Source organism: Beauveria bassiana (genome assembly GCF_000280675.1).
Source record: "Beauveria bassiana ARSEF 2860 unplaced genomic scaffold BBA_S00003, whole genome shotgun sequence".
In the NCBI taxonomy this organism is placed as follows: Eukaryota; Fungi; Ascomycota; class Sordariomycetes; order Hypocreales; family Cordycipitaceae; genus Beauveria; species Beauveria bassiana.
This window is the reverse complement of record NW_007930838.1, coordinates 137,004-160,716: the sequence shown is the minus strand read 5'-3', so window position 1 is coordinate 160,716 and position 23,713 is coordinate 137,004. Positions and strand designations below refer to the sequence as shown.

The window sequence follows — 23,713 nt, the reverse complement described above, 5'->3', positions numbered from 1 at the left end:
GCGCGACGCAATGTCAAGTGGCCTGCGGCCTTCCGGTGGTGATGCTGAAACTCGGCTAGTATATCGATTTCTGGATTGTGATCTTGTTGAAAACTCTCTCTTTCTCCTTGACCGCTTGCATGCCCAGAGTCCCGATAACAAGAGCTGGGTCCATCTACGCTCACTGTGCTGTCTGCGTCTCGCCCGCTATGCCGCCGCGCACGAATACAGTCAGCACGAGGCCATCCATGGCAAGCATATTGGCTGCGCGTATGTATTTGCTCAAGCATGTCTGGAGCTCAAGCTGTACCGCGACGGGATCTTCGTGCTGGAGAGAGTGCTGCACTCAAGTATGGAGCTCAGTATAATACCCATTTCTATCATCTAATGGCTAGGCTTTGGTATTAATATTTGAGAATCGCAGAAATTTCAGCATCTGTGGAAAGGTTTGTCCCTGATAAAGCGGCATTGAGCTGTCTCCTCGGCAAACTGCATAGAGCCAACTCCGATCTGCGAAATGCGGCCGATGCCTACGCCCAGGCCCTGCAAGCAGATGCTTTTATGTGGGATGCTTTTACTGATCTCTGCGACATGGGTTCGTGTATCGTCGACCTCGTTCCAAAACCTGTTACTGACGAGCACAGGCGTGACTCTTCACTTGTCAAACATCTTCCAGCCCAAGTCACCATTAGCCCAAACCCCGGGAGCATCAGAGATTATACATGCGCCAGTAGAGACAGTCTCTTCGTTTGGCGATAGGAAGGAAGAGATGAAAGATCCGGAGCGCATGGTTGTCTCGTCCATTGTGTCTCCGCCTAAAGCTCTGTCGCCTGCCAAACGAAAACAGGACGCAGCAGCTAGTGCCTTTCCTCCTGAGTGGCTGGCTTTGCACTCGAACGATACCGCGCCAGCTAGTAATCTCAAGCCTCTGTGGCCGAGTGCCCGTTCGAGCCCATATTTGTTGTCTACCCGTGGGAAGATTGGTGGCAGCGCACGGCAGTCGCGCGTCATACTTGAGCCGACATCTCGAAAGACGCGTCCTGACAAAGGAGCAAGACTATCGCAACTACAGACGCCGACAACTTCACAAGATTGCAACAAGAGGCATGATGACTTGATGACACCTGATACAGCCCAGGGATTTCTACTTACACCTGCTCAAATCGAAGAACGGAAGCCTCTGCACGACTTGTTTTCTACAATCGGAACAGCATACTACCATTTGCAGCGCTTTCAGCCACGCCTTTGTCTCAATGCCTTTGCCACTCTTCCCGCGGAGCAGCAGGCGACTCCATGGATACTCGCCAAGATGGCACGGGCACACTACGAAATGATGGCCTACGAGGACGCCAAATGGGCCTTTCAAGCTCTACGCGCCGCTTCGCCGTCATGGGTCGAGGACCTTGAAGTGCTTGCCGCCACGCTATGGCATCTTAAGGACGATGTTCAGCTCTCCTATCAAGCCCACGACTTAGTTGACAGCCACTACCTGTCGCCACAGTCGTGGTGCGCCGTCGGCTGCGCCCTGTCGTTGGATGGGCGACCCGAAGACGCCATTGCGAGCTTCCTGCGCGCCACACAACTACGGCCGCAGCTCGCGCGTGCGTACTCATTCCTTGGCTGCGAGTACCACGACTGCGAGGCGTATGACAAGGCAAGCCGTGCGTTTCGGCGCGCCCTCCGCATTGATGTCCGGCACTACCCGGCGTGGGTCGGCCTCGGCCGCGTGCAGGAGAGGCTTGGCGCGCCGGAGCGGGCGCTGCGGCACTACCTCGCGGCGCAAAAAGTCTTTCCCGACAATGGAGTAGTTTTGACCAATATAGCTAGGGTGAGTGTTTCGGTCTTTGCTCATGTCCCCCGAGAATAACGTACTGACGTGAGTGATGGCAAGGTCTGCGACGAGCTGGGCATTCCCGAGCTCGGGCTACAGTTCATTCGCCGCGCGCAGGTCAGCACGCCCATGCGACTCGCCGTCTTCACCGAGGTGCAGATGGCCAAGCTCCTCCTCAGGGTCAAGGAGCCGGAAGACGCGGCCGAGGCGCTGAATGCGGCCCTGGAGATGGCGCCCGACGATGCCGAGATTCACCTTCTCCTCGGCAGAACCGTCATGGAAGCGGGGAGGCCGGACCTGAAGGAGGTGCTGCGACGGTTTACGGTTGCGCTGAGCCTTCGTCCTCATGTAAGTTGTTGGCGGTTAGTGATGTGAATTCGCCCGATTGGCTAATGCTTTGATAGAGCAGGGTCATCAAAGAGGCCCTTGATGAGTTGGGGTCTCCTCGTAAGACACGCATCACTCCGTGGAACACGTAATGCTGCCAAGGCGGTGAACGAATCGGCTTGTAGCGTATTTCCGAAATTCATGTCGTTCTTTGTGAGGTGAGCAAGACAGGGTAGACCACGCCCGTAGCAGCTGTGTGAAGCAACAAGCGAAAGTGACTGTCAGTACTTCTCACACGATTCTGTACAACAACCCATACAGAAGGATGGATAGTGTTTAAAAAGTCAAGCTAGCAGGAAATCGTTGCCAAACTGCATTGTCCTGAATTTTGCCTCGACAAGATGCATCCCACAAACGAACGGCTCTAGGGTAAGCCATTTCACCACATTGAGCCCACTTCACCCACTGTCGATTTTGAGTCACAACCCACCTCGAAAGCTCCTTCTTCAACTTTTGGCCAGCGCATTGTTTCCCCCCCTCCTCTCGCGCAAGCATGTCGCACAAGGGAAAGAACAGTGCCAGCTCGGGCAAGGGCAAGAAGCCCGCTAAATCGGGTGCCGAAAGCAAGGGCGAGGATGTCTTGCAGGCGGTAGTGAGTGTGGCCGCTACCGCGGGGTATTAACCGTTGTCAACTGACCGGAAGCTTTCAGATCCTCGCCGATTCGTTTCAAGACAGATTCAAGCCGTTTACTGTCGACAAGCCAAGAGTACGATTCACAAAACAGCTATTGCGCATGATGCTAACCGGCGTAGTGTCTTCTTCCGCTTGGCAACACGCCGCTGATCGAATACACCCTTGAATTCCTAGCGATGAACGGCGTCCACGAAGTCTACCTATACTGCGGCGCCAATACCGACGCCGTCGAAGAGCACATTAACCGCTCGCGATGGTCTACGGCTTCGAAATCGTCGCCGTTTTCCCTTATCCAGTTCATCCGCGTCGCGGACGCACGATCCGCGGGTGACGTCCTCCGCGATCTCGATACGCGGTCCCTCGTCGACGGCGACTTCATCTTGGTGCACGGCGACCTCGTGTCGAATCTGATGCTCGACGAGGTGCTCGCGGCGCACCGGCGTCGGCGAGAGGAGAGCGCGCTCAACATCATGACGTGCGTGCTGCGCAGCGGCGGGCAGGACGCGCACCGCACCAAGCCCAGCGGCCTTACGCCCGTCTTCGTTGTCGACAACAAGACGCAGCGCTGCCTGCACTACGACGAGATGAGCCCGCTTGGCGGCGATCACTACGCGCTGCTCGACCCGGCCATCCCCGACGAGCTCTCGACCGACTTTGACGTGCGCGCTGACCTGATCGACGCGCAGATCGACATTTGCACCCCGGAGGTGCTGGCGCTGTGGTCTGAGAGCTTCGACTACGAGCTGCCCCGGCGGAATTTCCTGCACGGCGTTCTCAAGGACTGGGAGCTCAACGGCAAGCAAATCTACACGCACATTGTCGAGGACGGCTACGCCGCCCGCGCGAGCAATCTGCAAATGTACGACGCCGTCAGCCGCGACGTTCTCGGCCGCTGGACCTTTCCGTACATTCCTGAGAATAACCTTTCTCCCAAGTCGGCATATCAGTCGCACCATAATAACGTCGTGATCGAGCAGAGCGCGTGCCACGCCTCGAGCGCGCGCCTGCGCAACTCGATAATTGGTGCCAACACCACCATTGGCGCCGGCAGTACCGTCGCCAACTGCATCATCGGCAGCGACTGCGTTGTCGGTGCCGGTGTCACCCTCACAGACTCGTTTCTCTGGAACGAAGTGTCCGTCGATGAAAACGCCACCGTCACGCGGGCCATTCTCGCTGACGGCACAAAGGTTGGCAAAAATGCCACCGTTTCCCCCGGCGCGCTCCTCTCCTTTGGCGTGCACATTGGCGACGGCGTCGTTGTGGCTGAAAATACCGCTATCTCTGCGCTCTCGCCCCTCGGCAAGCCCGTCACCTCAGATACTGCCCTCGTCGGTCCTGACGGCGTCGGCGCCGCCTTTCACGACCCAGAGCTCGACGAGCTCGAGGACGATGATCCCGCGCGCCTGCAGCAGTCACTGATCTACTCCATGGCTGGCTTCAACGTTTCGACATCATCGGTGTCAACGCTCGCGTCCGACACGTACTCAAGCGACGGTAGCGAGCCCGCCTTTGGTGAGGAGCCCGACCCCGAGGCTGCCGGTAAGGAGTCTTTCCACGCCGACGCCGTTCACGGCTTGCTCGACGCGCTGCGCGCCGCCTCGGGCGACTTTGACTCGGCCAAACTCGAATTTATGGGTCTGCGCCTCGCCAACAATGCCTCGGACGACATGATGCGGCGGGCCGTCGCCACGGCCTTTGCGCGCCGCGCGGCGGAGCTCGCCGCCCCCGGCAATGGCACTCCGCTTGAACCTAGCAAGGCGGCGGAGACGGCGCTGACAGCGCGCGCCGGTGCCGTCAAGTTTGTGGACGAGGTGGGCGTCGGCGGCGGCGAGCCGGAGCAAGTTGCGTTCATCCTGGCAACGCAGACGGCGCTGTGCGAGGTGACGGCGGCAAAGGAGAATGGTGGCATCGATGCGGCGAGGGCGGGCACGGTGCTGGCGGCGCTTATGCAGCAGCTGTACGCGCTCGACGTGCTCGAGGAGGACGGCATCCTGGCGTGGTGGGCGGATGAGCGAGCGGCGGACGGAGAGGACATGACGGCGCTGCGGGATAAGTGCAGAGTGCTAGTGGAGTGGTTGGAGAATGCGGAGGAGGAGGACGATGAGAGTGAGGAGGAAGATGATGACGACGATGATGATGAGTAAGGGTGACAAGTCAAATGAAAAGGGGGGCATGCAGCCTGTTAGAGAAAAAGAGGAAGAAGAAGAAGAAGAAGAATACCAATACAATCACAGCGTTACTTTTGCAGAGTGTCTCGTGGAACTGGCAAGTTTATGTGAGAGTCATGACAGCTTTACGCTGTCGTCTTTTGTTGTTTCATAGACATGTAATTACATGTCAAGTACCTAATGAGTAGAACACCGCCATACAACGCCAACCATGAAAATAACATAGACGACCATGTTTTTGCACCTTTTCTTTTTTTTACCAACATGACTATTGTCGTCCCAGTTGGGTGGGCATGTGGAAGTAATAAACCGGGGTATCAAATAAACCTACCCTCTTTCCCACTTTCTCTCCTTCTTTCCGCTCCCTCACGGACGCAGGCAAAAAACACTTTGTGCGTGTTTGGATTTGCTCAGTAATAGCTTTGCAAATCCGTCACGTTGTTGCCGCCGTTTGGTCCTCTCTTGCTGCCCCGCGGCCCAGTCGGCGCGTTAGCCGGCGGGTGCGCCTCGTCGTAGTTGACCTCTGCGGGAACGGCGTTTCTGGGCCCGACGTCGTCGAGCGAGCGGTAGTGCGAGAAGCCGCCTCGGCCCCTGCCCTTGCCCTTGCCGCCGTTGCGTCCTCCTCCTCGACCACCAGCAGCCTGGCCGCCTCTGCCTCCGGTGCGACCACCTCTCCCGCCACCGCCGCCTCCTCGTCCTGCTACGGCTGCCGCCGCGGCGTCGGCCGCCGGTTGCTTGGGCGGATTCCAGTCGTCACCGTTGTGTTTCCGCTTAATGCCGCCGCCGCTAGCCTTGCTGGCCTTGCTGGCGTGCAGGCTCTCGTACTCTGCGTGGCGCGGGTCGTCGGCTTCGACGCGCAGAATGGCCTTTTCGCGGACCGTCGTGGTAAAGGTGAAGCGCTTCTCCGGGGGCAGCGCGGACCAAGTGTTAATCTTGGCGGCCTCGGCGGGCCGCGCACCCCTTTTCAAGGCCAGCACGACGAGCGGGACCGGGTTCTCAGTGTGAAATGAGGCCGAGGCCGGGACGGGCGTGACGCACGCGGCCCAGATGGAGCCGTGGTGGCACGCGGTACCTGTGACTTGCCACGTCATGGTGCTGCCGAGGCCGCCGACCTTGGCGAGAATGTGCGGGGGGCACGGCCGCGGCACGATGATTATGTTGTTGCCATGAACGCGCGTGCTGTCGCCAGAGGGAATTTTGACGAGATCCAGCAGCCGCTGCGAGTCGGCGCGCTCAATCGCGTAGCTGGTGAAGAAGACTTGCTGCTTGATGCGTAGCGCCTTGGGTCGCAGGTGCAGCGGCTGCAGCCGCATGGCCTCGTTGTGCTCATTGATCATGCGCTGCACCTGCGCGACCTCGACGACGGGGTCCAGCGACGTCTGCGTGTCGGTGACCTGGATAATCTCGGCCTGGATGGGACCGCGCGTGGGCCGGACGCGCTGCGTATTGTTGTAGTCCTTGAGAAAGTCGATGAATTTCTGCGTATGTCCGGGCCGATCCTCATAGATGCGAATCTCGCCTGCGTGCTTGTACGTCTCCATAATTTCAGTCAGCAGCTCTTGCTTGAATTTTATGGTACTAGCAAATTTTTGGTTGGCCGGGCCGACCTGGGGCTTCAGGCAGAGCATGTCGAATTCTAGGTGCTTGCTGGCGACGATGCGGCGCAGCAGGTCGGCAAAACGCGCCTCGCCGCGGCCGGTGAGCAGCACGCACAGCGCGTCGGGCTGCTTCATCGTCAGACGCACGAGCTCGACGACTTTCTCGTTCCAGAAGCCTTCCCAGGCGCGGGGCTCCTCCTTGTCGAGGCCGAGGCCCGTTGCGCCAAGGATGCGGTTGTCGTGCCACCAGCCGCTGTTGATGAAGACGTCCTGGTTGGACAGCATGCCAATCGTGAGGCCATTCCACAGTGCACTATTGGGAAGAGGGGTTTTGAAGACTGCAGTTTGCCAAGTCAGAGGATATTGGGCCGACAGGTCGGGGCTGCCAACATACGGGTATTGTCAAAGTCGTAGACGTGGATGGTAGATATCTTATCGACGGCTGCGACAACAATGTCAGTCTTGTCTTCTTCTTATTGTGTGACAGCTGCTCATTGCCACGCACCAGGAAGCGTCTTGTTGAGGCTCGACCAGCGGCCGAGCGACGTGACTGTGAAGTGGCTGCGCTTCTGGCTGCCGGCGCCCTTGAAGTGACCGAAGGCAGACGACGCCATGGCGCGCGACGAGGTTAGCGGACGTCTCGAGCGGCAGAATAGCGCAGCAATCATGAAACTATGATGAGTTTATGAAGAGGGTCGGGTTGACGGGTCGCAGTCGGCCGTCCGGCGGCTGTCGATGGAAGGCGGTAGTGGGCGCGGGACTTGGGTGGTGAGGCGAGGCTCAAAAAAGCTGCACCAGCCCAAAATTGAAGCTTGTCGGTCGGTTGGTGGAGTGGGGCAGATGCAACAACATCCATGGCCAGGGCCAGCTGGGGAAAGCTATAAAGGGGGTTGCAGGTGTGATTTACTTTATTTTACGTACAAGAAAGTATCTTGTACAAAATTTGGCTGTTAGCCTTGAATTTGGACAAACTACATCTCTTTGTAGCTACTGCCGCCGTCAGCACGACCGAGTGACTCAGCCGGGATGCGTTAACTAATAACTACCTAGGTAGTGAATATGGCCGCTCTACCCCGCCATTCCTTACACTACGAGCGTTGGAGTTCAACTATAAAAGCAACGACATTCAGCAATTGAGCACAATACTCTAGCGCAATGTACCTAACAATTTGAACACGCCATATCATGTCTCCTCAAGGAATCCGCATCGGGCGGCTCCAACCCGAGGACATTCCCGCCGCGGCCCGGCTTGCGGGACAGGCTTTCGCGAGCGACCGGCAGACACAGATGAAGGCGTTGGGAGAGGCTGAGCCGTTTGACATGGAAAAGTACACACTCGAGAGCATGCCGAGTCACCTTACGTCTCGGACATGCCACGTGCTCAAGGCGGTCGATGAGGCGACCGGTGAGCTCGCGGGTGTGTGCAATTGGGGCATCAAGGGCTTCGTGCCGCGGCGGATGCCCTTTTTCGAGGACCGCGTAGCCGAGGCGGCTGCAGAGCAAGACGCCAGACCTGCTGCAGAGGACACGAGACAGCAGCAGCAGGAGAAGCAGCCAGAGCAGAAGGAAGCTGCTCAGCCGACAGCGGCGGCGGCGGCGGCGGAGGAGGAGGAAACGGACCCGATCAAGCGTCTCGTAGCGCTGACTGACGCCGACATGCGCGCGTGGATGACCGAGGTCATGCCTGCCGGCACGCGGTGCCTCTTCATCATCGGGCTGACCGTGTCGCCCGCGCACCAGAACCGCGGGGTGGGCTCGGCGCTGCTGCGCTGGGGCAAGGACATTTGCGACGACAGCGGCGTGTTTGCATGGGTGCATTCGTCGGATGCCGCTTGGGGCATGTACCACAAGAGCGGCTTCGAGGTGGTGCGCAGCTTGGACGTGGACCTGGACGAGTACGCGCCGTGCCGGCCGCCGGGAGAGGGCGCGGATGCGAGATGGGGACGGTACGTGTTTCGTTACATGAAGTATGTTCCGAAGAAAGAGGAGGCAGGGAGGGCGGATTGAGGCTCAAGGCGTTGGGAAAGGAGGGAAATGGAAGAGAGGTTGGAGATGGGCTGGAGCTGACTGCTGCACGTTGATGGAGCGGATCGTGCTTCCTCGGAAATGCGGCAAAGTGCATTACTTTGTATAGAGCTGCATCGTACTGGTAACTAGCAGCTTGACAGGATAGCATGGAATAGTTGTATTATACAAACAACGTCGTGAACCGTGGCTCAATGTAGCTCCATCCAGTGGTCTTGCGCATCTCAACTCGCACCTCAATAAGCATGTCATGGTCCTAAAAGTTTTACATCTGTACACACTCGAGTGCCCGCCATCCCCTTTTGATTCTCTGCCTCTTCTTTATTCCCCCGCATCTCACCTCTGGGATCAAGCTTCGACAAACCCCAGTCGCAGTGCATTCTAATATAAACCAGGGTCGGAAATATGACCCCCGGTAAAAAGTCTACCGAGACCACAAGTCTCAGCCCTTCAAGGATCATTCGGTTCCCCCCCCCTTTTTTTTTTTTGCAACACATGGTATTATTTGAACCCTGGTGGCGCAGCAACAAGCGCTGGGACGTTTGATAGGGAAAGGGCCGACAGCCGCCAAGGCGACGTGGAGTCGGGGATAAATTATTTAGCTCGAGAATATGTTGGTCATTGACTCAGGAGTCTAAGGGAATGAATGGTAAAGATTAATGGTGGTTTTGCAAGATGGGTGCGGTGAATGCAGGTGAGGTGAGCCGTGTATTGGTACGGAGTACTCTGTAATCCGTACTCCGTACATTCCTGGATTGTCAAAACGAGAATAGCAGAAAAAGCAACCATCATCTTTTTCGAATAGGACGATTCACTCTTCTACTCTTTCGTATTTTGCTTCTTCCTTTTTTTTTTTTTTTTTTTACCATTTCAATTTCTATAACACAGAATCGAGTCCGCGCACTACTTATACTCTAACAATGCTATCAATACCTGCTGCATCTCTCAGTTGGGGCCGGCAAGGGTAGCCGTTAACCCCTGAAGATCGGCGATGAGCAAGACATTTGTCTGCCCCCTGCTGAACTAGAAGCTAATACATCCGAACAGCTCCGGGTTAGGCAGGGGTCCCTGCCTGCCTGTACCAGCTGGGGCGGAGCCGCGCGGATGAGCTGGGGCACTCCCGAACTTCGAACTTTCATCCCCCTTGTCCCCTGTAAGCCCTGTAAATACAGTGATTCGTCCGCTATAAGTATCAGTCAAAGCAGTAATTCCATTCTTACCGAGCCACTTCTCTTAGGCACACCCCTCACCCACCCCCCTCCGCAACGGCTCGAGACAAGTCTAGACTCGGGTCGATTTTTTCGCTGTCTAAAAAAAAAGTATGTCGCACCGCTTGAGTTGGTTGCACCGCCACCTTTTCTAATTTCAACAACTGCCTCTTACTAGCACGCCAAGAGCAGGCAATCCCCTTTTAGACACGGACTAAATTTTCGCCTAATAAACGGTATTGGTCCCGAGCCAACATGTCTCTGAACTATCCTAGCTTTCGTTATTATCGGCCTCGCCTAACGGATCATCAAATGCAGGGAGGGAGAGGGCCCTTGCCTTTGCTAGTTACCTCCGCAGTAATAGGTACTCGGTACACCGCTCGGTTTGATCACATCACATCTACAGCGCCTGCAAGCTATCCGCCTACCTGCGTGCTTTTCAATCATCATTTTGAGAAAGCAATGTCAATTAATGTGTTATGGGTTCGCAGCACCCAGGGTCGTCGCCCACTCACTACCTCATTAAATCGCCCTTCTCGGCGCCGCGTGACCATCATAACAAAACTCCCACACCCAAAATCCTACCACGTAGTGTACATGACCACCTCCTTTTGCAAATGCAAATCAATTTTCATAACGGTCCGGCCGAGTTCATCACGGCTTCGTTTGCCTCCCATTTTTGACCACGCTTCTCCAACAGTAGAACAAGATATATATCCAGAATTAAAGGGCGATTGGCCCTCCCACGTCAAGAAAATGCAAACATCTCTGCGTATCCTTCAAAATTGCAAACATGTAAAAGAGCAACAACACACCAGGCTGTGCAGCAATATGCGTTCCCGTTTTTGGTTAATATGCAAGGCGCAAAATCAAACCCGTCGACTGCTGCGTCTGCTTCTCCTCCCTGGCCTCTTCGCCGTCAACCGACATTTGCCAGTCCTTGCTAGATTGATCGACAAACTCCTCCACATCGAGTCGCATGTCCTGTCCTTCGCGAAGTTCTTGCACAACATCATTATCCAACTCCACTTCGAGACCGCTCGGTAGCCGGTGGATAATTCGCTTGATGCGGCTCTCATCTAGTCCAAACTTGGTCGCAATTTGCTTGTTCAGCTCGGCGAGTGACCGCTGGTAAAGATAAATCGCACGATAATACTCGCGCTTCTCAGTGGACGAGCCGTCATACTGCACGTAGAAGCAGGCCACAGGCTTCACAGCGCGTTCTTGCGGCGGTTTGTACGATGGGTCCACGCCCAACGCCTCGATCCACCCGCTCAGTACGCCAGCATCATCCGTTCGATTGACAGTCGTGACCTTCTCAGGGCCGCGAGAATCAAAGTTTTGCCAGTGGCCCCCTGTTGATGACTGCGACGCCAGAGAGAGTGAGCTAGGAGAAGGCGAGACCAGAGAGCTTCGCACCGAGCTGCGTCCGCTGCGTGCCTGCCAGTTGCGTCCCTCACGAGTGGCTGGGGACAGGTCCCCCGGCATAGAAACGGGGTGCAGATCCATGTCATCTGGCTCCTCACCCCGCAGAAACAGCACACTAATCGGCCGAGTGCTAGTAAACATGTCTTGGAGCGTCTGTAGTCGAAAGTGCAAATCATCCTCGAGCGAAGGTCGGCCTCCATTATTGGAGCTGGTAGAAGACATGGACCATGTTCTCTTATGCTTTTGCACCTTCCCGGGGCGCCCATCGACGCCCCCTTTGGAGGCAATGCTCTGTCGTTTTCTCTTGCTGTCCTTGATGCCGCTTTCAGCCTGAGCTATTTGTTGCTTCAGCTTCTCGATCGATTTTTTGATATGGGCAACATCGTTGGAAAGTTTGCGCTCGGCGCCATGATCGCGGAATAGCTTGACCTTGCAGTAGCACACGTCGGACTTTGAGTCGTTGCTCATTTCAACTCCGTCACCTGCTGATAACTGCGTAGTCTTGGCGCAGAGCCGCACAGGAATGCCCTTGACACCCTTGGAGTGGCTGAAATCGGTGGACAAAAAGTTAAATCGGACGGCAATGTTGACCTCGGGGGCGCCAGCAGTGCCAGGAGTCCAAGTAACGCAGAAGCCATCGAATGACGAGGATTCGACTTCGATACGTGTTCTCTTATCGTCGCCCTCCGCTGGCTGACTGGCTTCGACGTATTCGACTGCTTGGAGCTTGCCACCACGCTGGTGAGCCTCATTAGTGCCCCTCCCCTCCTTCCACAGGCCCCAGCACACGCTGGGTTTGGAGCGTTGCTCTTCGTCTTCAAACGAAACACGAATGAATGTACGATATCGTGTTCCGGGTTGCACAGGCAGGACACCCTGTGTATCGGCAACGGAGAGGGAATAGGCCTGGCCCTTATTCAGGTATGTAATAGGAATCTCGTCTGCCTGTTTCACCATTGCCGTGGCTGCATTGAGCGTTGAATGAAATCGGAACTTCTCGGCTGAAGGCGGCAGAGGAAGGCTCATGAGGGTAGCGGTTGCCCCTAAATGACTTTTGAGGCCGATGAGGCGGGGGTCAGGTTCTTCGGAACTCATGGGCGAAGGATCCTGCTCCATGGTTTCGTAGCCAGTATCTTGTTGGACAAAGGACGACGATGGAAATGTCTGGCCGGGTACTTGGAGATATGGCTGGAACTGGTGAATTTGCTGGCCTTGAACAGCGTGAAAGGCCGAAGGGTCCATAACGGCGCCGGATTGCATGGTTTCCAAAGAAGAAGGTGCACCGAAAGGTGTCGTGACACTCTGGAGCATAGCCATGGTGGGTGTATGCAGATCGCCAGCTTGAGATTGGTAGAGCTGCTGCGGGCCATGTAGGCCCGGGGTAAACAGGCCGGTGTTACCATGGCCATAAGCGTTGAAAGCAAACGAGTTGGGATCCAGCAGCGATGGCGTGAAGCGCCAAGGGTCGTTGTTGGCTCTGGGTGTGGGGTCCTGATCATGAAATTCTGGCCGTATGCTGGTATTGTTAGAGGGCGAGAGTTATGAGCAGCGTAGTCGTAGCGGCATACCTGGGAACAGCGGGAGCGGTTGTGGTCATGTCTGGGGCGGCGGCGGTTTGAGAAATGCCTGGTGAGCCCCCTTCGGTGGTGGCGCCTATTTGGGGGAACTGTTGGCGAAAATTGGCGAGCAATTCGTCATCGGGTTTTTGGGAGCTTGTCCTGTAAAAGGTCAAATAAAGTTTTGTTGAAGGTGCAAAGGAGGAAGTTACCTTTGGCTAAACATGATGGCGGTGATGTCGCCGTGATGGGGGAGACTGCGGTATGTCGGGTCGCGTGGGCCGTTTTGTTTGCAGGGGCGGATGCGCCTGAATAAGGCGGAACGTAAAAGACGGCAGCGTTGACAAGCTGGGCGAGCAGCGAGGTCAACTTATGTGCAAATCGGTAAAGTGGTCTCAAGACACACTGAGCGCAGCGAAACGCTTCATAGATGGCGCTGGAAAATGTGGTGAGAAGGTCCGGCCTGGTGGGAGACAAAAGACGTGAGCAAAGGTGAGTCGAGGTTTGGTACGAGGCGCAAGCGCAGCGAAGCAGTTGGGCGTTTGCAGGGATGGCGAGAGCGGCACGGGTAAGGCGCAACAAAACACGGGGCGATGTGATATAGCGTTGAGTTGTAGAAAACGAATGGCCAATGCACAGAAAGAATATCGAGATTGTATTTGAAAGGGCGGAAGAATTTGGGGGGGGGGGAGGAAAAAGGGCAAGGCGATCGAGAAGTGCGGTCGGCGATGGGGAGTATAAGAGAGTGGCAGTGATCACTGATGACTGAGAGTGGTGGGGGCCAGACGGTACAACCACAACAGTAACCTGCAGGAGCCTCGTAAATAGCGGGTGGACTCCAGCGCTGGAGAGAAGCTCCGGCCAGCCACAAACGCCCCGATAGAAACAAAAAACGATCGAGACTTGAACCAGCTCTTTGTCCTGGCACAAACTAGCATTTTCACTTTATTCAGGTCCAACGGTTTTGAAAGAAAGGCACTGCCACTGCTCGCATCAATCGAGGTATCGAGGCATCGAGGTACCAGCAAGAAGTCCAGGCACCAGGCCAGCTGCAGAGGGAGGAGCCCAAGGTTCGAGAACCCCAAGATTTATGGGTCCGGACTTTTAGCGTGCGTGGACGTACTGGACCCCGCTGGCCTTGCACCACTACACGCACGCCCTCGACCCCTGCTCATTTGCTCAAGCACCACTCACTAGAGCGGCGTTGGGAAGGATCACGATGACAGGAAATGAGATGGAAGCGGTAAGCAACAGATAGAAAATAGCAAGATGAATGAAAATAGATGAAAAATGATAGATATGGATAGAAGCTGAAATATCAACAAAAAGAGAAAAGCCGACATACCTTGTGGCGGGTGAAAGCCTGCCGTGCAGAAGAATTGTGATGGAAGAAAAAAGAAGTTGTCGAGTCAAGCCACACTGGTTGGAAAAAACGTCTGTGGCTGGACTATTTGTAGGCTACGAGTCGTTGGGAGGCAGCTGGTGTAATGTGCCTGGAGCGCCACAGTTGGTAGTGATGGACAGATAAGAAAACGTGGCTGATCCAGGAAGTGAGGAAGCACCAGTGATAGACTGGGTAGAGGCTAGACTAATGAAGAAATATTTGAACACAGGAAAGAAAAAATAAATGACGCTCGCCGACATAATTGTCATCGGACGGCCCATGGCGAGGGGGTGACGATTGGTGGGCATTGGCGGCGTTGGGTTGACGTGGAACCCGCCCGCACCACCAGACGGTTATTTTGGCTTTGCCGTGATGCAAAGCATACCGAGATGCCTAAAATCGGTGCTACGTAGCTTTGACGACAGGGCTCTGCAAGGACGGGGAAGGGGTTTTCAGAATGCCTGTATTAGCTCAAAGACGGTCAAGCAGTGTATCATGACGTGTGATGCGCTGCAGCAAAACGAATTCCGTCCCCCCCCCATCATCTACCGACTGCAAATGCAATTGGTAGCATCTGCCGCCTCACCAGCGGGAGCAGGGGGGTGGAACTTGACCTTTGTGCGTGCGGCGGAATCTGGCGGAAGCGAGCGTCGCCGGCTGTCTTGCCAGAGTCAATGCGCTACATTTGCTATTGTTTTATATCTGACCTTTTGCCGTTTTTTTTCTATTAATTATCCCATCCGCCTTCCCTCAAACATGTTCCTTACATCAAGGATTCAAGGCTCAGTCAGCCATCAGTCATACATATCTACCCTTACGTCGGAAAGCGGTTCAGTAATCGGGGAGCGGAGCATCAGCAACCGGGGTGCATATGTCTTCTTGGGCGTGACCCGTATTTTCGGGGGTGTAGTCAGGGTCGAGGTCCCTTTCTCTTTTTTGAAGGGAACTCTTTACGGTATTTTACGGGCTGTCTTCCAATTTAGCGGTGTTTCTTGGTTTTGGTGCCTGACAGCCACTTCTGGCTGGCTGGCGGATGGGCAAGTGTCAAGCCACATGTCGTCATGGCAATCCATTTTTTTTTCTTCTCAACGTCGCTTGTCGCTCTAGGGGACCGTGGGGACCAAGAAAGCAGCGAAACCAAAGACTGAAGATCTCCTTTTTTTTTCTTTTTCTGTAGACAAGATCGAGATGACGACCAATCTAGAAGGTTACAGCAAAAAAAAATAAAACAGCTGGATCTAAAACTACGCTTGGGTTAACTAAGTAGGCTTCGGCTACCCGTCGTGAGCGCCAGTTACACTTGAAATACCTGGCCTGGTGCTTGTTTGCCTTCGGCTGTGGCTTGCGACAGCAAAGTCTGTCGATCTCTTTTCCTCCCTCATATTTTGGGTATCTTGACGTGGCGGGCTCATGCAGCCAGTCTTGTCTACCTAAGCCTCCACGTCACTTCTTCTTTGACCTGCTTTGCCTGGCATCCATTTTCTTCCCCATTCGAGTCATTGCATAGAATTTCACCTCAACGACCTCATTGCTAATATAAATTCATCGGCTGCCAGTCCTAAAGCAAGATAAGCTGAACCCTCCTCCACAAGTCGTTCCCCACCCCAGAGAAAGAAGGCCCCCGCACGAGGCAGTGTGGCTGTGCTAGTCTAACCAGTCCAGGACGACAGACAGACGCGGCTGCATTCTTGGCTGGCCTTCTCGGCGCCTGCCATTGGCCAACCGCACATCACAGCTTGCTAGCCTCTGGTCGAGCAGCCCGCTCTGTCGTCATAGTGCTTTAGGCCCTGCAAACGCATGTCTCTGATCGGATAATGCTTCTCTTTCCTTGTCAAGGTGAAGATCTCGATGAGTAGAGTGGTAGACATTGGCGTACTGAGGAATACACTGATCAGCTGCCTGTCTACGTATCTGCCGTGTAACTAACTATCGTAAAGCGTGTAAGCGTGTGATCCGGATTGTACACTAGCCACACGTTTGCACGGCTTCGCATTGTGCTCGGTTGCTCAACATTTTACTTTGTAGTAGTTTTTAAACGTGTGGCTTGTGCAAGGATAAAGACCCTCCCCGGGCACCGCCACAAACGTGCCACATAACTACGTCAGTGGTGTAAGTAGTGCGTGGCTTGACCGCCACGACCGCTTCAACATGACAAAACGACGTCATCGCCTTCCGAGTCAGGAAGAATTTTTTGACTCGCGCCTGGGGGCCCCACGATGCCCGCACGGAGCGCGCCCCCCGGGCCCGGCAATTTCTTGACATCTCTTATTACTTCTCTTACTGGTATCCATCAGCTGATGTGTGACGTTATGAATGATAGTGAATTTTTGTGGTCGATTCTGCTTCGTCGTGTCTACACTCCGATATGTTGTCATAGGGTCAAGCGGATGGGGGCAATGGACAGCGGCTGGTTAAAGTTTGGCCTGGTGAAACGGCTAACATGAACAGCGTTCGGCCGAAAGCTTCTTGGAGCCCCCCCGGGCCGCTTGTCTGGCATTCCGTCAAGCCTGGATTTGGAGCGTTGGTGCTCGATTAATGCTGCCTTCTTTCAACTTTTAGCAGACGCTGTATCATGGCCTAGACCAGAGCTGTGCAGCAGTATGCAGCTCAATGAAGGCGATCTTCCTCTGTGGCGGGGATCACTCGTCACCCGTAGGACCCTCTTTCATAGATTGAGTGGCGTCGTCCGGGAAAAAACCGTAAATGTCCCATTGTTTGCGACGGGGCCATATTACACGACGACAGATAACGCCATTCATGCCTAAGAAAAAATAGCCATATAATCATCTTATCATGCTGCTGTGTACCAGCTTAGAGCCACTACATACGAACACGGATCTTGTGATGATACAACGGTTGGTAGTGCTTAGAGCTAAGCCACAGGTAGCCGTCGCTTTGCGGTCGAGACTTCACTAAGAAGCCAAGAAGCTAAGGAGAGCTAAATTTTTTCGTTTTTTATACTTATCTGCCATCCTCAACTCGGACCATACCTCGCGCTAGACTATCCTTGCGCCAGCCTACTTTGCCTATGTTCCTAGCGATCGGCGGCGGTCTGGTCGTGAGCGCCACAGCGGCCACAACAACCCAGAAAAAAAGTGCCATGCACAATATGCATGTATCCATGGGCAAGTTGGCAATGTCCTTTGGTGTCGCAAAAGCAGCCACACCCAACTGTGGCTAGTTAACCTCGACGACATGCTACGGCAAGGCTTGCGCCAAATTTCGGTCCCTGTTCGACATCACAATGACCATGAGGCGCTACAGTGTGGCTGTACCGGTACGTGCTTGCTTTTCGGAGCTATCACTCCGTGGCATGACCTTTTCTCCATGTCATCGGCAAACTGCGTAGCACGAGACCAAGCCATGATAGCCTCACCGAGCGGCACCCGTTCGGCAACCCCTTTACAAGGCAGGCTTAGCTAGCTAGTGATTGTGCCCTCGGCGTCCCAAGTATAATGAGCTCGCTTCTTTTGCTCTGTCAGTTCTTTTCCGCCAAGAACGGGGCGTGTGCTTATACCCAGCCCCGCCTGCGAGGATGTCAACACAAAACCAAACCATCGTCGATTAGGGTATAATACCCGGCTGGCGCGGATAACGGCACTCTTGCCGACTGTAGATAGGGGGAGTATCAGCGGTTTTGGGAAGAAAACAAAACGCTAGTACACCATTAGCCAACGCGAAAATGTGCTCCAATCCCAATATCTTAGCAGGCTCACTATGTAGTTACATAGTTGCTTTGCATGATGACAAAGTAATCCGTCGCTGATCACCGATCCGCCCTCCCTAAACCGGACGGCACACGCCTCATTTCCCACCACTGTGCGAAAGCTACACACGAGCAACGCCCATTCATTGGTTGCAACTCGCCCTGCCGCACGCTGCAGCCTCCACGTGTCGCTCGAATCCGTCCATCATCGCGCCAGAGGAGTGACGCGAGTACACGGGTGGGTAACTCTCGAATGCTCCCTGTCCCGTTCTGTGATTCGACGCCACAGATAGCTTTTGCATCACCTTGCCGCCCCATTCTCACTCCGTTGTCATCTTACCCAGCCCAGCCTCCCCACGACGGTGTGCGGCCGGAGAGCCTGCCGCCACGACCGGTGCCACGTCGGTGCCCCAAACAAGCCTGGCGGTGATTCCTAAGCTGTGACGGTGTGCTACTGTCGAACCCAGCTTCCCTATTTGTCTTTGATCTGGTTCATCTTTGTTCCAGCAGACTATTGAGATTTGGTTCAAGTAACATGCCTGCATGCCTCTGGATTATTGTGTGGTGATGCAGACCCGGATTTTGGGCGGCGGTCGACGATATATCATCGCAACGCTCTGAAAGGTCGGATGCAAAACATCTTTGGACAGATGTGCTGGATGGTCGCCCAGGAAGATTGAGCGCCAGACTGGCAGCATCGAGGATTTGCAGACTATGCCTGCCCCCGTGTCAAAGATGGAAGAAAATGTGATCATGTGTATTGCAAAACTATTAGATGCCGATTTATCGAGCCCAAGAAATAAAGAACGCCGGATTATAATGCAAATGCAGCTGGTCAAGAATGCTCATTCCCAAATTTACCTCTCGCACTTCTCAAATTTTGTCATCTTGACCTGAGACAGGGGCGTACCGGTAGAGCGACCATTGTCCAGAGCCAGCTGTCCGTCGCTGCTCGAGTAGTCGCCTCGCTTCGCCTCGTTCTCGGCCCGCTTGGTCTCCATGGCCTCGTGCTGCTCCCGCAGCTGCCGAATGGTGCGGCTCTTGCCCCGAATCACGGCCCCGTAGCGCCAAAAGACAAACGGCACGGGGATCATGGCCACGGCGAGCAGGCCGCACAGCGTGCCCGCCCACTGCGGCGAGAGGGTCTCGTACATTTTGGAGCCCGCCAGCGGCAGCGTCGCGCCAAAGATGCTGCGGATGACGGCGTTGCTGGCGAGCGCGCTCGCGGCGTAGATGCCGTAGGCGCCGGCCAGGTAGTTGGACGAGTAGATGAAGCTGAGCGTATTGCCGAAGCCAAACGGCACGCCAAACAGCACCGGCACGATCCAGGGGATGCTCGTCGGTAGGCAGGTCCGCGCAAAGCCCATCTGCCCAATGACTGTGAGCAGCGAGCCGACAACCATGATGAGCGCGGCTGCCTCTGGCAGTGGCTTTCCGGTGGCGGGGTCACGTGGCCGCGAATTGATGATGCGTCGGACAAGCGGTTCGACAGCGATGGCGAGGACAATGCCCGTGCCGATGCCGAGATATGACATGCCAGCGAAGCCCGGACTCCAGCCGCGGTGCTGGGCAAAGACGACTGGATAAGCGACAAAGCATAGATACAAAATGCCGTAAATGAGCGCATTCCAGACATTAATAAACCACACGATTGGTTCAGTGAAGAAGAGCACTATCGGACGCTTGAGATTGGTGGCAACCAGCTGCCACGAAGAAATGGTTCTGTCGTACTGGCACCACCAACGGAGATCACCAGTCTCTTTGTGCAACTTTTCGGTTCGCTTTCTCAAGATGCGGGGCGCATATGTTTCTCTGACAGTCATCATCATGGAAAAGGCAACTCCAGCCAGCACGAGCACGATCCAGTTCGTCCACCGCCAGCCTCGATACTGGTATACGAAGCCGCCGATGAGCGGACCCAGCACAGGACCGTTGAATGGGCCGAGGCTGAACAGCGACATGCCCATGGCGAGATATTCGGGTTTCGACACGTCGACCACGGTACCTGGGCCATTTGAGATGAGAGCGGCACCAAACAGGGCACTATATCCGTGTTAGCTTTGCATTGACCGAGGGGGAAGGGGGCATGTTCATGTCCATCTACATACCCGACGAAGCGGTTGGCGAGGATAGTCGTCAAGCAGTCCGCTACACCGCATGGGATGACAAAAACGGCCCAGACGGCGAGACATACGAGGTAGACGATCCTGCGCCCAAAGAGCTCGCTCATCGGCGCCACGAAGAGGCTGCCGACGGCGAGACCCAAAAGGTACGTCGTCATGCCCATGGTTGCGTACGTCTTACTCACGCCAAACTCGGCCATGAGGCCCGGCAGCGCGCCGGTGTAGCTGGTGCTGAAGAGGACCACGACCCAGGCGGAAAAGGCGACGGTCGCGACGACCCACGTACGGTACCACACTGGCCAGTTCTTGGGGTCATCGGGATCATTGTGACGAAAGATGACTTCGAATTCGGGCAGCCGGGTCGGGTCGGCAGGCGGTGGTGGCCGACGAGGAGGAGGTGATGTGATTGTAGACGCAGAGGGTGTTGCTGGCACTGGTCCGTGTGGTTCGTTCTCTTTTGACATTGTATTGGGGGGTTGGAGGGAAGAAGGAACACCGTCGACTTGGACAGGTTGCGAATCAAGAGGGAAAAGAGCAAAAGGTCAGTTGTTGTGCACACATTACCACAAGGTTTAGGTCGATGACGGTGCCGGGGTACGATTGAAACAAGCGCAGTTGTGATGAATCGGAACAGCTTGCCAGTCTACCGTTTTTCTTTCTTTCAGACCAATGCTCTCTTGTTTCAAAATTTGAGGATTGGAAATCGTATGTCAATGGACTTGGGAAGTGAGCTCGGGAAAAGGGGTCGGCATGAGGGGGGGTAAAAAGCACCACTTCAGCGTCCCCGGTCTCTCTCTGCGCGAGAGCCGTGAGAGCTAATGAGGCTGCGTATGCAAAACTCTGGGCCTATCGAGCAAATGGCTTCAATGTTGAAAACAGCCAAGGCAAACACTGGAGCTCAACTACCGCATGACGCATGGTGGCCGTCAGCATCCAGCATGGCAATGGAATGGACCTTGTCGCCATGGGAGCTGGTAGCTGAAGTCTGTCTTCGATGCGGGGGAGGGGAAAAGGTCTGTAATTTAGATTTACCAGGTAGCCGTAGGGTTGTGCCGTTAATTGTGAGTTCTGATTGTTCAGACCTCATCTGTACGATGAGACATTGAGCAAGGAACAGGAATGGTGTGGTCTCAGTAGTTGCCCCGCCACTCATTTCAACGGTTGAGATGATCGACAAAGCAGCCAAGGGGCTTCAGCTGTTCCTTTATGATGATTACTGGAAAGAGGTTGAAGGACATGTAAAATGTCGTCATAAGTGAGTGGGCGAATCGATCTACGATGGAACAAAGATCGAGGGCTCGATTGTGTGGGTGCAGAGTGGCATGTACATAGATAGCTGCTCGCTTGCTTTGCATGAGACGGCGCTTGCAATTTTCTACAGGGCTTCCGAGTTTGGAACAAGGGATATTATCTACGCCAAAGAACCATTGTTTGTCGCACTTTTGTCAGACCTAGGCGGGAACGGCGGGTAAGTACTAAGCACACATTGTCAATTGCTTTTCTTTTGCGTCCGCTATGTTCTTGTCAAGGGGGCAACCATAGACATTACCTAGGCCAACTGTGTAAAGAGGAAATTGGTGAAATAAGTAAGTAATATAGAGTAACAGATAGTTTGAAAAGGAGTCCAAAGACCAAATCAAAAGAAAATATACATCAAATCTAGAAGTCTCTTTTTGCATCACCTACTTGCTTCCCCACAAGAGCCGTGCAGCAAGTCACACAAGCATCGGCTTCACAGTACCATGCTCATCACCAAGCTGACAAACTTTTTCGGCGTCTTAGTTTTGGAGAACCATAGGCTGAACCGACCTCTAGTAGTACAAAATTTGAGCCAGCAGGCCCTAGATGTTGACTACTGTTCCGGTGTGTTCTACACGATCCATAGTCGGCCCAACCACAGCACAATTCACCAGAGTTGTTGCCTCTTCTGAGCTAGAGCGCCTAAAAAGCTTTACAATGTGCCCTATGATTAACCAATAAACCATCAAGAGTACGCACAAGAGACCTTCGCTCCCGTTCATGATCTGGTCGTACGCCTTCTGGGCACGGTCGTGTCGGATCTGGTCTCGGCCACGCCCCGCATGAATGTGGCCAAACACGACAAGCTTTGGTTTTGCACGCGCAATCTCCTCACGCAGCTGTAGGCAGCCTCTTCCCGTTCCGTCGTCGAGCAGTCCCTTGGGGGGACCATGCGTCAGCACAATGTCCACGCCCTGCGGGACCGAGCCGGGCCAGGCGGAGCGCATTTCGGGGTGCTGGAACGCCCAGCTGCCAAACGCGGGCGTCCACGGCGATCCGTAGACTGTCATTGTGCGGCCGTTGCCGAAAGTGAGGCTCGTCGTCGTGTTGTAGAGATACGTGACGGTGCCCCAGTCCAGGTCACTGCGCGATGTGCCCTCGTGCTCCCGGATGCGGTGCGGCGAGCGCGCCACGAACGCGGGGTCTAGCAGCAGATCGTGGTTTCCCGCAATTACGATCTTGTATTTGTGAGGCAGCTTGTCCAGCCAGAAGAGCTGGCTTTGGAGCTCCACGTAGGTGCCGCCGATGGTGAGATTGCCGGCGTGGAGGAGCACATCTCCGTCGGGCACGTCGGGCTGGGTATTGTGCGTGTCGGAGATGCATACTACAGAAATCGCATCTTGTGCAGTGTTGTCTAGTTCTATCTTGGCTCGGTACGGGTAGAGGCACTGCGCAGTGTACTGTGCTGGGTTGCGGAGAAACTTTTGCCATGGTGACTGGTGTGGAGGCCGCCATGTTGGCAGTGACGGCTTCGCGGCCGCCATGAGCTACTGGTATAGTTTACACTGTATTGGTGACGATTCACTGTTTAAGTATGCATCAAAAAAGGATTACCAGTGTCTCAAGAGCGTTTCTCTGGAACCCCCTGGAGCCGTGGCTGTTGGGCACAAGTCATGTATACTCTTGACTGGAGTCTTGACGGCCCAATCCAGGTCCCCTTGCAGGCAAGACGATAAGGTACCGCGCACATTGTCTCAAAGTCTGAGGTGCATATACCAGATTAGACCTAAATGAGTCAATAGTAAGGCTGCCAAGTCTCCAGGTATTATAGTGAGGTTACACCGGCTTGGCGATATATATACAGCGATTCCTGTTCAAACGCTGCATCAGTAGCTTCTTTCGCAATGTTGCAAGTCAAAAGACCATGTGACCTAAATCTAATGCGTTCATTGAACACAAGAAGAGAGAGAGGTGGTCAATACGACTCTGTTTGGGGCGGCGGCCACCTAGGGAAGCACCGTAAAGCGCCATGTATCACGCGGGCAGTGAGGCTGATAATACAATTTATCATGGTAAATGCAGGGTTATAGTAACTTTGTGCTATATTCTTAGTTTCTTGCTTCCTTGTGCTGCCCTTCGGCCGGTTTGGACAAATAACCCCCCGCGACAGCATTTAAAGTACCTTCAAGTACAGGCAGAGACTTTTATTTTGATATACGTTGATAGCTTTGTCTGAATGCATGGCAAGCTACGCTGATTCGGCTAAGGGTGAGTGGTGAGGGGTGAGAAGTTGTGTGACAGTAGAATGCGATGCGCCATGCGTCTTGTCCATCGTCAGGCAATCTTGGTCGAAAACTAAAGACCACTAGAAACATAGCCTTGGAATTTTGGGTGCGCCACAAAATCTCTGCATATACCGACACATTCTGTCACCGAGCAGTGCG

The 23,713-nt window shown here is 54.6% G+C and overlaps 6 protein-coding genes across 6 annotated transcripts; 2 read left to right on the top strand and 4 right to left on the bottom strand.

Annotated features, from left to right (window-relative positions):
* Window positions 1-10: 10 nt before the first annotated feature.
* Window positions 11-4,978, top strand: BBA_01287 (eIF4-gamma/eIF5/eIF2-epsilon; the record flags this gene model as incomplete). The annotated part of the gene is made up of 8 exons (XM_008596384.1): window positions 11-341; window positions 404-574; window positions 624-1,807; window positions 1,871-2,158; window positions 2,215-2,285; window positions 2,636-2,789; window positions 2,848-2,904; window positions 2,951-4,978. The coding sequence occupies 8 exons, from the start codon at window positions 11-13 to the stop codon at window positions 4,976-4,978; spliced, it is 4,284 nt and encodes a 1,427-aa protein (XP_008594606.1).
* A 434-nt stretch (window positions 4,979-5,412) lies between these two features.
* BBA_01286 (tat pathway signal sequence) lies at window positions 5,413-7,214 on the bottom strand (the record flags this gene model as incomplete). Its single annotated transcript, XM_008596383.1, has 3 exons — window positions 5,413-6,938; window positions 6,995-7,042; window positions 7,106-7,214. 3 exons carry the CDS (start codon window positions 7,212-7,214, stop codon window positions 5,413-5,415), a joined length of 1,683 nt encoding a protein of 560 aa, XP_008594605.1.
* Window positions 7,215-7,785: 571 nt separating this feature from the next.
* Window positions 7,786-8,607, top strand: BBA_01285 (Acyl-CoA N-acyltransferase; the record flags this gene model as incomplete). The annotated part of the gene is made up of 1 exon (XM_008596382.1): window positions 7,786-8,607. One exon carries the CDS (start codon window positions 7,786-7,788, stop codon window positions 8,605-8,607), a length of 822 nt encoding a protein of 273 aa, XP_008594604.1.
* Window positions 8,608-10,682: 2,075 nt separating this feature from the next.
* Window positions 10,683-13,043, bottom strand: BBA_01284 (CP2 transcription factor; the record flags this gene model as incomplete). Its single annotated transcript, XM_008596381.1, has 3 exons — window positions 10,683-12,777; window positions 12,830-12,979; window positions 13,030-13,043. 3 exons carry the CDS (start codon window positions 13,041-13,043, stop codon window positions 10,683-10,685), a joined length of 2,259 nt encoding a protein of 752 aa, XP_008594603.1.
* Window positions 13,044-18,764: 5,721 nt separating this feature from the next.
* On the bottom strand, window positions 18,765-20,494 carry BBA_01283 (major facilitator superfamily transporter; the record flags this gene model as incomplete). Its single annotated transcript, XM_008596380.1, has 2 exons — window positions 18,765-19,950; window positions 20,016-20,494. The coding sequence occupies 2 exons, from the start codon at window positions 20,492-20,494 to the stop codon at window positions 18,765-18,767; spliced, it is 1,665 nt and encodes a 554-aa protein (XP_008594602.1).
* A 1,377-nt stretch (window positions 20,495-21,871) lies between these two features.
* Window positions 21,872-22,813, bottom strand: BBA_01282 (phosphoesterase-like protein; the record flags this gene model as incomplete). Its single annotated transcript, XM_008596379.1, has 2 exons — window positions 21,872-21,971; window positions 22,029-22,813. The coding sequence occupies 2 exons, from the start codon at window positions 22,811-22,813 to the stop codon at window positions 21,872-21,874; spliced, it is 885 nt and encodes a 294-aa protein (XP_008594601.1).
* Window positions 22,814-23,713: the final 900 nt, after the last annotated feature.